Source organism: Cebus imitator, unplaced genomic scaffold (assembly GCF_001604975.1).
Source record: "Cebus imitator isolate Cc_AM_T3 unplaced genomic scaffold, Cebus_imitator-1.0 Scaffold183, whole genome shotgun sequence".
NCBI lineage: Eukaryota > Metazoa > Chordata > Mammalia > Primates > Cebidae > Cebus > Cebus imitator.
The window spans coordinates 3,717,483-3,730,497 of NW_016107498.1; the positions used below are offsets into that span (position 1 = coordinate 3,717,483).

A 13,015-nucleotide genomic window follows, 5' to 3' on the forward strand; every position below is an offset into this window, starting at 1 on the left:
TTTTTTTTTTAATTGCATTTTAGGTTTTGAAGTACATGTGAAGAACATGTAAGATTGTTGCATAGGTACACACATGGCAGTGTGGTTTGCTGCCTTCCTCCCCATCACCTATATCTTGCATTTCTCCCCGTGTTATCTCGCCCCAACTCCCCACCCCCCGCTGTCCCTCCCCTACAGACCCCAGTGTATGATGCTTCCCTCCCTGTGTCCATGTGTTCTCATTGTTCAACACCCACCTATGAGTGAGAACATGCGGTGTTCGATTTTCTGCTCTTGTGTCAGTTTACTGAGAATGATGGTTTCCAGGTTCATCCATGTCCCCACAAAGGACACGAACTCATTGTTTTTTATGGCTGCATAGTATTCCATGGTGTATATGTGCCACATTTTCCCTTTCCAGTCTATCCTCGATGGGCATTTGGGTTGGTTCCAGGTCTTTGCTATTGTAAACTGTGCTGCAATGAACATTCGTGTGCATGTGTCCATATAATAGAATGATTTATAATCCTTTGGATATATACCCAGTAATGGGATTGCTGGGTCAAATGGAATTTCTATTTCTAGGTCCTTGAGGAATCACCACACTGTCTTCTACAATGGTTGAACTAATTCACACTCCTACCAAAAGTGTAAAAGTGTTCCTATTTCTCCACATCCTCTCCAGCATCTGTTGTCTCCAGATTTTTTAATGATAGCCATTCTAACTGGCGTGAGATGGTATCTCAATGTGGTTTTGATTTGCATTTCTCTAATAACCAGTGATGATGAGCATTTTTTCATATGTTTGTTAGCCTCATATATGTCTTCTTTTGTAAAGTATCTGTTCATATCCTTCGCCCACTTTTGAATGGGCTTGTTTGTTTTTTCTTGTAAATCTGTTTTAGTTCTTTGTAGATTCTGGATATTAGCCCTTTGTCAGACAGGTAGATTGCAAAAATTTTTTCCCATTCTATTGGCTGCTGATTCACTCTAATGACTGTTTCTTTTGCTGTGCAGAAGCTGTGGAGTTTGATTACGTCCCATTTGTCTATTTTGGTTTTTGTTGCCAATGCTTTTGGTGTTTTAGTCATGAAGTCCTTGCCTATGCCTATGTCCTGAATGGTTTTGCCTAGATTTTCTTATAGAGTTTTTATGGTGTTAGGTCTTATATTTAAGTCTTCATCAATCTAGAGTTAATTTTAGAGTAAGGTGTCAGGAAGGGGTCCAGTTTCTGCTTTCTGCATATGGTTAGCCAGTTTTCCCAACACCATTTATTAAACAGGGAATCCTTTCCCCATTGCTTGTTTTTGTCAGCTTTGTCAAAGATCAGATGGTTGTAGATGTGTGGCGTTGTCTCCGAGGCCTCTGTTCTGTTCCATTGGTCTGTATTTCTGTTTTGGTACCAGTATCATGCTGTTTTGATTACTGTAGCCTTGTAGTATAGTTTGAAGTCAGGTAGTGTGATGCCTCCTGCCAGGGATATTGAGACCGCTGGGAATATCTCTGAGGTCCTCTGTGCCTGTGTCTGATAAATGTCAGAATGGATAACATTCTGAAATGAAAAAGTGTATTTCAACTTAGAGTTCCCTGAAATTGTTTCCTCATTTATTGATTCAACAAATATTTACTGACTTTGCTGTATGCACAGTTCTGTGGGCCTGGGATACATTACTGAAGGAGATTTCTGCCCTCAGGGAGCTAATGTTCTTGTGGGCATTTGGGAGGCAGATAGCAAACACGTGACCACAGAGTCAGTTAGCTAGTGAGAGCTGCTCTGTGGGGTGAGGAAGTTGCAAGTTTCCTTACGGTGGACAGGACAGGTCTAACAGAGGAAGTGGCTATTGTGCAAAGATCAAGAGTCGGTGAGAGTTGGCTGTGAGGATGCCCAGGAGACGAGCCTCAAAGTCAGAGGGAACTGCCAGGGCAGAGCTCCTGAGGCTGGACGTGCTTGGCCTGCTCAAATGACAGCAAGGAGGGATGGGTAGCTGGAGCAGAGTGAGCTGCGGGGACAAATGTGAGATGAGGTTAGAGAAGAAATGACAGAGCAAGATCGTGTGGGGCCTTGCAGGCTGGTGTGAGGACTTTGCCTTTATTCCGTGGGAAAGGGAGTGCAAGCAGGCTTTCCAGCAGTCACACCTAAGATGATCATTGGGCTGCGTTGCATGTAGGTGGCTGGGCACTTCCAGCCTGAGAGACTGCCCGGCAGGTTGCTGTGATCCTTTAGGTGAGAGACCTGGGTGGTAGCCATGACAGAGTAAGAAGTGATTTTTTCTTGTCTTCTGCCCCTTCCTGTCTTTCCCTTCATTTATTTATTAATCTTTATGTGTTGAGCACTACTGTGGTGACAGGTATTATGGTACATCTGCGAATATCTGAATATCTGGGTGGGCAAAATTAACATTGTTTCTATTTTCATACAACTTGTATTCTAGTGAGAGGATGACAGACAATGAAAACATCAATACAATGACAACGGCGCTGTGCCGAGATGTCTGAATGCCTCAGAGTGCCCTGGCGGTAAGGAGAGGGGAGGATCACTGCCTACTTTTGCTGAAGTAGTTGGGTAGCCTCAGTGAGGAGGGAACATTTAACCTGAGAACCAAAGGATGGAAACACAGTCTAGTAACATGAAGAATTAAAGTGGTGAGGCTGGAGGGAGCATTCAGGCATGGGGTATATACTGAGGCCCTGACCTGTGTCTGACTGTACAGGCAGGAGAGTTCTGTGTATCCCAGGAACCCAGTGGGGGCTGTGGTGGTAGAGTCCAGGGAGCTGGGATGAGGGCATGAAGTGAAGTTGAAGAAGCAGGAAAGCCTGTTGCTTTGGATTTAAGTGCAGTGGGAAGACATCATCTAACAAACATTTTAAAAATGTCATTCTGACAACCGTGTGCAGAGTTCATCAGAGGAGGGCAGCTATGCAAGTGAGCCTCTATGCATTAAGAGGCTGTTACAGGCAAGCAGGAGATGTTAGTAACTTGGACTGCAGTAGTGGCAGAGGGCATAGAGTGATGGGATTCGACATGTGGATGGTAGAAATAGCAGAGCTTATTGATAAATGGTTAAAAGAATAAGAGAGGAGGATGGGCACAGTGGCTTACGCCTGTAATCCCATCACTTTGGAAAGCTGAGGCGGGTGGATCACCCGAGGTCAGGAGTTCAAGACCAACCTGGGCAACATGGTGAAACCTCGTTTCCACTAAAAATACAAAATTTAGCTGGGCACGGTGGCATGTGCCTATAATTCCAGCTACTTGGGAGGCTGAGGCAGGAGAATCACTTGTGCCCAGGAGGCAGAGGTTGCAGTGAGCCAAGATTGTGCCATTGCACTTGACTCTGTCTCAAAAAGAAAAAAAAAGAGTAAGAGAGGAATTCAGAGATCAACACAGACTAAGCTTGCATTTCTGGCTTGAGAGTCTTGTTTTGAGATGGGATCTCCTGTTGCCCGGGCTGGACTGCAGTGCTGCAACACACAGGGCTCACTGCAGCCATGACTTCTGAGCCCAGGTGATCCTCCCACCTCAGCCTCTGGAGTAGCTGGGACCACAGGCATGTGCCACCATGTATGGCTAATTTTTTTATTTGTAGAGACGGGGTCTCACTATGTTGCCCAGGCTGGTCTCGAACCTCGGCCTCTCAAAGTGCTAGGATGATAGGCATGAGCCACCATCCAGGCCTGGCTTGGGCATTTAATTGGATGGATAGTGGTACCTTTTACTGAGATGCAAACAACCTTTAATAAAAAGAAGGGAGCTACTTCCACCAGCAAAGTAAAGGCCTTGGAGGGGGGAGAAGTGATTTAGGAAATTAGGTTGTCAGCTGGGAAGTGCAGGGATGTCAGAAGAGAATGAACGTATAAGACAGTTCAGAGAAGCTGGGGCCACAAGTCACTTAAGCAGCACCCAAGGATCACCAGCTAGCAGGGTGCCCTTTTGGTGTCTGTGATCATTAATCCAGCTAGAGTGAAACCGGTCAATGTGGTGTCCCTCAGCCAAGTTCTATTCTTTGTTCCCTTTTCTTGTTTCCTGTCTTCCAGTGAGCCATAACTTGTATACTTTTATTATCTGTTGAATACAATCTTTGTTTCCTTATTTCAAAATGGTAAACGTAGACTATTGGTATGAATTACATATCATTTATTTATTTTATTATTATTTTTTGAGATGGAGTCTCGCCCTGTTGTCCAGGCTGGAGTACAATGGTGCAATCTCAGCTCACTGCACCCTCTGCCTCCTGGGTTCAAGTGATTCATCTGTCTCAGGCTCCCAAGTAGCTGGGATTACAGGTGTGCACCACCATGCCTGGCTAATTTTTTGTATCTTTAGTAGAGACGGGGTTTCACCATGTTGACCAGGCTGGTCTCAAACTTCTGACCCCGTGATCCGCCTGGCCTCCCAAAGTGCTGGGATTACAGGTGTAAGCCACCGTACCCAGCCAATTTATTTTTTAGAGATGGAATCTCACTCTGTCACCCAGGCTGGAGTGCAATGGTGTGGTCTTGGCTCACTGCAACGTCTGCCTCCCGGGTTCAAGTGATTCTCCTTCCTCAGCCTCCAGAGTAGCTGGGACTACAGACGTGTGCCACCATACTCAGCTATTTTTTTGTATTTTAGTAGAGATGGGGTTTTACTATGTTGGTGGCTGGTCTCAAAATTCTGACCTCGTGATCCGCCCATCTCGGCATCCCAAAGTGCTGGGATTACAGGCGTGAGCCACTGCGCCCGGCTGAATTACATATAGTTTAAAACAATTTGTTGCATTGAATTGAATGTTGAATTTTTCTTTGTAAAACATCTCCATTACTAAATTTTCACTGTAGTCTGCCAATTAATTTATTTGCTTAATAGAAAAATAATTTTCAGTGCTGCGCATGGTGGCTCACACCTGTAATCCCAGCACTTTGGAAGGCTGAGCCCAGGAGTTTAAGACTTGTCTGGACAACACAGCCAGACCATGTATCTACAAACTTTTTTTTTTTTTTTTTTAATTAGCCAGGTGTGGTGTCACACACCTACAGTCCCAGCTACTTGGGAGGCTGAGGCAGGAGGATCACTTGAGCCCAGGAATTCGAGACTGCAGTGAGCTATGATTGTGCCACTGCACTCCAGCCTGGGCAACAGAGTGAGACCCTGTCTCTGACCAACAAACAAACAAACAAACAAAAAACCTAACAAAATTAATTAGAAATGTGATGAGATATTGGATGTCCATTAGTGATAACGAAAGCCACTGCAACCATTATACCAAATGCTCTTTCAGGAGTTCTGAAAGTAAACAAATGTTAAAGAAACAGAAAAACACCACCTTTAAAAATTTTTAGATATGTTGCTTTTATTCCAAAGAATAAAATGCTTGACAAACTCTTTAATCACAAGGTTTGAACCAAACTACCAGTCTTCCACAACTCTGTGAGGTAGGTATCTGCACAGCCACAAGGGATCCACACGGTCCTTTCTTCCCTTGTACCTTTGAAACACTGAGAATTGTAGCAGTTGAAACCACTGTTCTAGTGGGCAGTTAGAACAGTTGTTTCCCTCATCTGGTTCCCCACAGAGCTGCCCAAGTTATTATCTGCTCCTGGGGTTGGACCATCTGTTTTATGACAGTTATGATATTGTTGTTAAAAAATCCAAATTGTTACTTTGATTTATATGATTTAACTCTGAATCACGTATTACTATGATGTTCAAAACACTGATTGACTCTCCTTGCTTTAAAAACTCTCAGATCCCTTCTGCATTTATCATCGGAGATCAACAAAGATGACAATAAGCAGGTCTAAATTTCTGAGATGTTAGCATTTACCCTTTTCACAATTTAACAAGATTTAAGATCATTTGGTATTTTTTTATGTTACAAAATTTGGTACAATACACCTCTTTCGGGGAAGTCTTAGTAGTAACTCCAAATATTACAATTATTGTAACCAGAAATGTGACACTTGGAGCAGAACACATGCACACAAAATAAAATCCCGTCAAAAAAATGACATCACCATCCCCCCACACCAAATGTATAATTGGTAGGAAATGCATTTCCAGTCTGGTACATGGCAGTTTGACAAACTCCTACTCATTTGCTTTTCAAGTTGGTGATTGCAGCTGAAATGTTTTTCTGTGATGTATGCCACCCTATTAGCTATTTTGGAAGTGTAGAGTTAGGATTCATGCAGTCTTCAGGTGTCATCTCTACAGACCTTTCCTCTTACGAGCGCTTAAGCTGTCTTACTCTGATGGAAGGAATAAGGTAGCATGAAAGACTTCTAGAGAACCAGTTTCTCTCTTGCCGTTCCTCTTAACCTTCATGTCTATCGAAACATCCTATGCAGAAGCCCTTCTAAGGCATTTTGATTTAATGCCACTTTGATCAGTTATTTGTTGTGTGACTTCATTCAAAAACACTTTAATCAATAGCATGGGGATTGCATCTATGAAAGGGAAGGTGGTGCTCTGCATTCCTCACAAAATTGTCCAAAGGATAAAATAAAAAGTATGTGAGAAACTGCTTTAATTATAATATGCTATGTTTAAGCATTAATGTCTTTCTCTATGACAAGCGACAGCTCTGTCCTAGGTCCAAATTAGAAAAACATGTATTGACATTTCATTCAGAATCTTATTAGCTGGTAGTTGATCTGATTAACTAGAGATAATGTGACAGATATTCTCCTTGGCCCAGTCTGCATATAGTGAGGCTCACTCATAAATGAATGGATTATTAATAGCAGTGATCTCAGATGACAATGCTAACACTGACTCCTGGGCATCCCCTCACATCCTGCCATCATATATTCACTAATGAGCAATGCCAGCCGAAGTGAGTCAGATCTCTCAATGCTGTGTGGTATGGAGTCTTAAGATACATTCACTTGTTTGGCCCAAGACATGAATCTGGGCTGTGTGCTTCCATCTTGAGACAGTATTTTTTTTTTTTTTAAGACAGAGTCTTGCTTTGTCTCCTAGGCTGGAGGGCAATGGTGCAATCTCGGCTCACTGCAACCTCTGCCTCCTGGTTGAAGCGATTCCTCTGCCTCAGCCTCCCTCATAGCTGGGATTACAGGTGCCTGCTACCGCGCCCAGCTAATTTTTGTATTTTTTTACTAGAGACGGGGTTTTGCCATGTTGGCCAGGCTGGTCTTGAACTCCTGACCTCAAGTGATCCACCTGCCTTAGCTTCCCAAAGTGCTGGGGATTACAGGCGTGAGCCACCACGCCCAGCCTTAAGACAAGGGTATTATAAAAATTTCTGACAACAGAAAACTAACCAAGTTTGTCCAGTCTGTTGCTACAGTTAATCAGTAATTTCTGTTGTCAAATGTAAATACTGTTCCCTGTACCTTCCTATGGACTTTGATGCTCAAAGACATGAAGATCCACGTTCTTCAGAAATGCATCAGGCTACTTTGTGTTTACAGCATCACACAGGTTCCTAAAACAATCTCCCTTTATAAATTACTTTTATAGCTACTATGAAAGGATAAACTCTTGTTTAAATGTCATAACTGTGAACATCAAGTGTGCTGACTGGAGATAAATGTTTTTCATCTTAATTCTATTGATTAAAATGTGTTCTGTAAACTAGAATATGATACCGAAGTATGAAGTTCAAGTTTCTTCTTTCAGTTCCAGCTGATAACAAATAATTATACCAGAATGAAAAAGCAAAACTGCTCCAAATGCACAAAACTTAGCTAGCACTAAAAGAAATACTGAATTTTCCCCAATAGTGTATAATATTTTATTGTAACAAAAATATTTAGAGGAATTTCACAGCTATATATTATCATATAGGTACCCGCTGAGAAGGAGAAGGTTAGATAAACTGTACATTTAACAATATTTTACTACACATCCAATTAATCTAAGTAATTTTGGGGAAAAGAAAAAGATAAAAGAATCCCTTTTTATGTAATTTCATATTTTTTCCAGACAACATAGAATCAAGATACAACTGTAGATCATTATAATTCTAAACTTAACATTAGAACCTGCAACATGTGAAAATTCCAGTTATATATTCCTAGGCATTTGTCAAATTATTATCAAAGGTTTGTCTTATAGTGGTTTTATGTTTGTGAGATAATACTCCATTGCTTCATTGCTTTATACTGCCATGGGTCCTTCTGTTTGACGTTACACATTAGCTCAGATATCCTAGTAAACTTAGTTTTTTTTTATTCATCTGGTTAGCCTTTGGGTTATCACTTCTCGATACATAATTGAGATGTAGATAAGCAATAAAAAGATGACAAAGAAATCATCTAGAAAGCCTAGAATTCCAAACAAGGCTTCAGGTACAAAATCTAGAGGGGATATAAGATAGAAAAAAGCTCCCATTAAACAAAGTATTATCCTGATGCGAAACATCCAGAAAAGGCCCCCGACTGAAAACATTTCCCTGAATGCATGCCTCAGTAAAGTGGGTAGATCCATAATTCTCTCCATAATCTGGTAGAGGGAAAAACAAATATTATGATTTGGCATCTAATGTGTCAGATTTCAAAATAATACAATTTTCTTACAATATGTAAACATTGTTAAGGTGAATTAAGGAGTTACACACTGATTGAACATCATATTTTCTAATGTGTTATATTTAAAAATAGCTCTTCGAATACAAGTTCTTACAAAATAGGTCTTGGTGAAGATAACTGAAAAGCAACTAAAGTGTCATCAAGCTTAATATATGGGATACAGTAATGCAAAACTCAAGACACATCTGATTTGAGTTAGTAAAATAAACCAAAGAACCTAGTACACAGGATTAGAGTCTGAGACTTCAGCTTAAGTCTCAGTTTTAAAGTCAGACAGATCTGGGTTTGAATTCAAAATCAATCACTTATTAGCCAGGTGATCTTGGGAACAGCTGCTTAACCTATTAGATATAATTCAACAACTAACGGAGTATGCGCAAGGACTATTAGGAACTAAAAGGTTCCCTGGCAAGCAGACTAAAAATTCAAAAGAACAAAAACAACTAAAAGGCATACTGTGTATGAAAGACCTTTATAATTTCCCAGCTGATGTAGAAGTGATTATACATTAAAGACATAGGAACTCTGATGTTTAAATAGTTTAAAAATAGCGGTGAAACTGATTCCTTCCGGTGAATCACTTCCTCTGGTCATTCCTCTGCTATGTTTAACAATCTGTGTAACAATCATACACCCAACTCTGGATAGGCATTTTATGCAGCCAGATAAATTGAGAGGAAGATGGAGACAAAAATAACTGAACAAGTGAGGAGAAAATAGTTTTTATAACCCCCAGACCAAGAGAAAATCATCTTGTGACTTCTTCTGGAACACTGGTCACCAAAGTACAAGAATGGTCGTTTCAAAATCACTTTCTATCTTCTGTGGAAGAACTAACATTTGAAGCAAAACAGCCTTACAGCTTTCACAAAGTTTACAGTAAATGACTTTAGATACTCTAACAAACAGCCAGAATGTTTTTGACCACCTTTCTGTTCTTTTTCTGAGGTATTTTGTTCACTTGTAATATGGTATCATCATTTATACAAAATATATAATAATTAGACAAGAAATATGAAATGACTTAGTAAGAAATGTTTTTGCATAAACTGACTCCAACTTTGAAGGAGGCATAATATTAAAGAACGAAATGATTTTATTATAATTTCATCACACCCAAGGCTTTTTTACTCATTAAATATCTGACACAAAAAATAATTGACATTTTAAATAATAAATAAATAAATAAATAAATAATTCACATTTAAAAAATATGAATGAAAAATTTTAAAGGCCAGGTGCGGTGGCTTACACTAGTAATCCCAGCACTTTGGGAGGCCAAGGTGAACAGATTGTTTGAGGCCAGGAGTTTTGAGATTAGCCTGGAAAACATGGTGAAACCCTGTCTCTACCAAAAATACAAAAATTAGCTGGGCATGGTGGCACACACCTGTAATCCCAGCTACTCAGATGGCTGAAGCATGAGAATTGTTTGAATCCAGGAGGCAGAGGTTGCACTGAGCTGAGATTGCACCATTGCCTTCTGGCCTGCGTGACAGAGCGAGACTCTGTCTCAAAAAGAAAAGAAATGAAGAAAAAAAATTTTAATGACTTTTTAAAGTTCAGTAGTAGCTCCTGAATTTGAAACAGGTTGCATTTTTAAAGAACCATCCTATAGATGTCATTTGAGGCTATATAAAAAAAATTGCTGAATCAAAATTACAGAAGAGGCTCCCAAACAATTATGGAGGACAACATGATTGGATTAAGCTTTTTTACTATTCAATGAAAAATAGGTAAATTTACCCATTATCATTCATAACAGTTGAAACTGTATGCCCTGAAATGCACATGACCTCACAGAACAACAAGGGAGCATGAGCACACGTCTTTTTAACACTGAAGCATCTAAATAGCTTAATATATTCGGCTGGGAGCAGCAGTATCAATTCTTATCTTAATAGTAACTCATTCATTTATTCAACAAACATTAAGGCATCAAATTTGGCACTGGTGAATAAGTTAATTTGGCAGTGGTGAATAAATAAAAATGGTCCTTACCCTTATGAAGCTTTTAGTTTACTGAGAGAAAGATAATGAACAAGAATTGAGTGCTATCTATGATAAACACCATAAAGGAAAGGTACAGAGGGTAGCCATAGAGCAGGGAAAACTCTAAGGAGGGTCTACTTAACATAGTTGTCATCTAGAGACTGGCAAATCACCATGAGAGCAGAAGGACACGCATTCCGTGCAAAGGAAGTGTCAGGTGTGACAGCCTTAAGGTGGAAGGAGTTTGTGTGTGTGCTGATTGCTGAGAGCAGGGTGGTGAGTGAGGCGGTTGACAGAAGATTTGGAGAAAGAGGAAGGACCGGATCATGCAGGTCCTTGCAAGCCACAGTAAGGAGCTGGAACATTCAAAAACATTGGGCCGCATGCAGTGGCTCATGTCTGTAATCCCAACACTTTGGGAGGTTGAAGCAGGTAGGGACCACTCGAGCCCAGGAGTTTAGGACCAGCCTGGACAACATTGGCGAAACCCCTTCTCTACAAAAACTATATAGCCAGGTTATAGTGGCATGCACCTGTAGTCCCAACTACTTGGAAAGCTGATGTAGGAGGATGGCTTGAGCCTAGGAGGCAAAGGTTGCAGCAAGCCAAGATTGTGCCACTGCACTCGAGCCTGGGCAACAGAGCCAGACCCTGTCTCAAAACAAACAACAAACAAAATGGAAGTTTTCAAACATGAGAGCATCATGGTCTCATTTATGTTTAGAAAATATTTATCAGGCTGCTATGGCAGGGAAAAAAGTAGAAGTGAGGAGGCCACTGTGATTGCCATGAGCAGAGATGGCAGGGCTGGACTAGCACACAAAGTCTACAGTGATTGAAAGAGGTAGACACAGGCTGGGCATGGTGCCTTATACCTGTAATCCCAGCACTTTGGGAAGTTGAGGGGGTGGATGGCTTGAGTCCGGGAGTTTGAGGCCAGCCTGGGCAACATGGCAAAACCTAGCCGCTACAAAAAATTAGCCAGGTGTGGTGATGCACACCTGTGGTCCCAGCTACTTGGGAGGCTTAGGTGGTAGGGTGGCCTAAGCCTGGAAGACTGAGGCTGCAGTGAGCTGTGATCGCACCACTGCATTCCGGCCTGGGAAACAGAGTGAGAACCTGTCTCAAACAACACCACCATAGCCAAGACATTTTTATTCTTTTTGAGACAGGGTCTCACTCTATCACCCAGGCTGGAGTGCAGTAACATGACCATGGCTCACTGCAACCTCTGCTCCCCGGCTCATGCAATCCTCCCACCTCAGCCTCCCAAGTAGCTGTGACTACAGGTGTGGACCACCACGCCCAACTAATTGTTGTATTTTTTGGTAAAGACAGGGTCTTGCCAAATTGCCCAGGCTGGTCTCAAACTCCTGAGTTCAAGTGATACACCTTCCTCAGTCTTCCAAAGTCCTGGGATCATAGGTGTGAGCCACTGCGCCCGGCCAGCAAGGATGTTTTGTTGCAGTAAAAATAACAGGATACCCCCAAAACACAAAGAAAAGAGGATTACTTATAGATCAGATGAGAGGAATGAAGAAGAGGAGGAAATCAAAACTGAGAAAAGAACAGACTATCTAAAGGAGGGAATCAGCTCAATACTCCACGTTAAGTTAGAGATGCCTGTGGAACACCCATGCTAAAATGAAAGCGAAGCAGTTGGATATACAAAGCCTGGAGCTCAGAGGAGAGGTCTGGGCTATCCATATAAATTTGGATTTAGTATGTTCTAGTTTTTGGAGTACTAATCTGGTTTTACATTTCTTTTTTCTTTCTTTTTTTTGAGACAAAGTCACACTCTGTTGCCAGGTGGAAGCACAGTGGCATGATCTTGGCTCACTGCAACCTCCGCCTCCAGGGTTGAAGTGATTCTCCTGCCTTAGCCTCCCGAGTACCTGGGACTACAGGTGCATGCCACCATGCCTGGCTAATTATTTTCTATTTTTAGTAGAGACAGGGTTTCACCATGTTGGCCAGAATGTTCTCAATCCCTTGACTTCATGATCCGCCTGCCTCGTCCTCCGAAACTGCTGGGATTACAGGCGTGAGTCACCGCGCCCGGCTTCAGTTTTACATTTCTAAGAATGCGTTAGATTTTGAGAAAACAAGAATGAGTCAGTAAAATGTGCTAGTTTTTGATTTATCAAATACTTCTGGGTTAGGAGCATGGGGGAAGAAAGGTTAACTGTAAAATTAACGTGTTTTTTAAAAGCAGAATTCTTTTAAATAGCTAAGAGGACATATAAACATATCCCTCCAAACCTGGAATTTTTTTTTTTTTTGAGACGGAGTCTCGCCCTGTAGCTCAGCCTGGAGTGCCGTGGTGCGATCTCGGCTCACTGTAGTCTCTGCCTCCTGCCTCTGCCTCCTGCCTCAGCCTCCTGAGTAGCTATATTTTTAGTAGAGACAAGGTTTCACCCTGTTGGCCAGGTTGACTCCTGACCCCGTGATCCACCTGCCTCTGCCTCCCAAAGTTCTGGGATTACAGGCCTGAGCCACCGTGCCTGGCCTT

General features: G+C 41.7%; 1 protein-coding gene across 4 annotated transcripts in view; it reads right to left on the bottom strand.

Moving 5' to 3' along the window:
- Window positions 1-7,701: 7,701 nt before the first annotated feature.
- The window catches only part of RNF170 (ring finger protein 170), a 47,023-nt gene continuing 41,709 nt past the window's right edge, over window positions 7,702-13,015 (bottom strand). For all 4 annotated transcript variants that reach the window (XM_017545973.1, XM_037744766.1, XM_037744765.1 and 1 more), the window contains one exon: window positions 7,702-8,425. In XM_017545973.1, coding sequence (XP_017401462.1) covers window positions 8,156-8,425 — 270 coding nt within the window. In that variant the 3' untranslated portion in view covers window positions 7,702-8,155. The remainder of the gene's footprint in view (window positions 8,426-13,015) is intronic.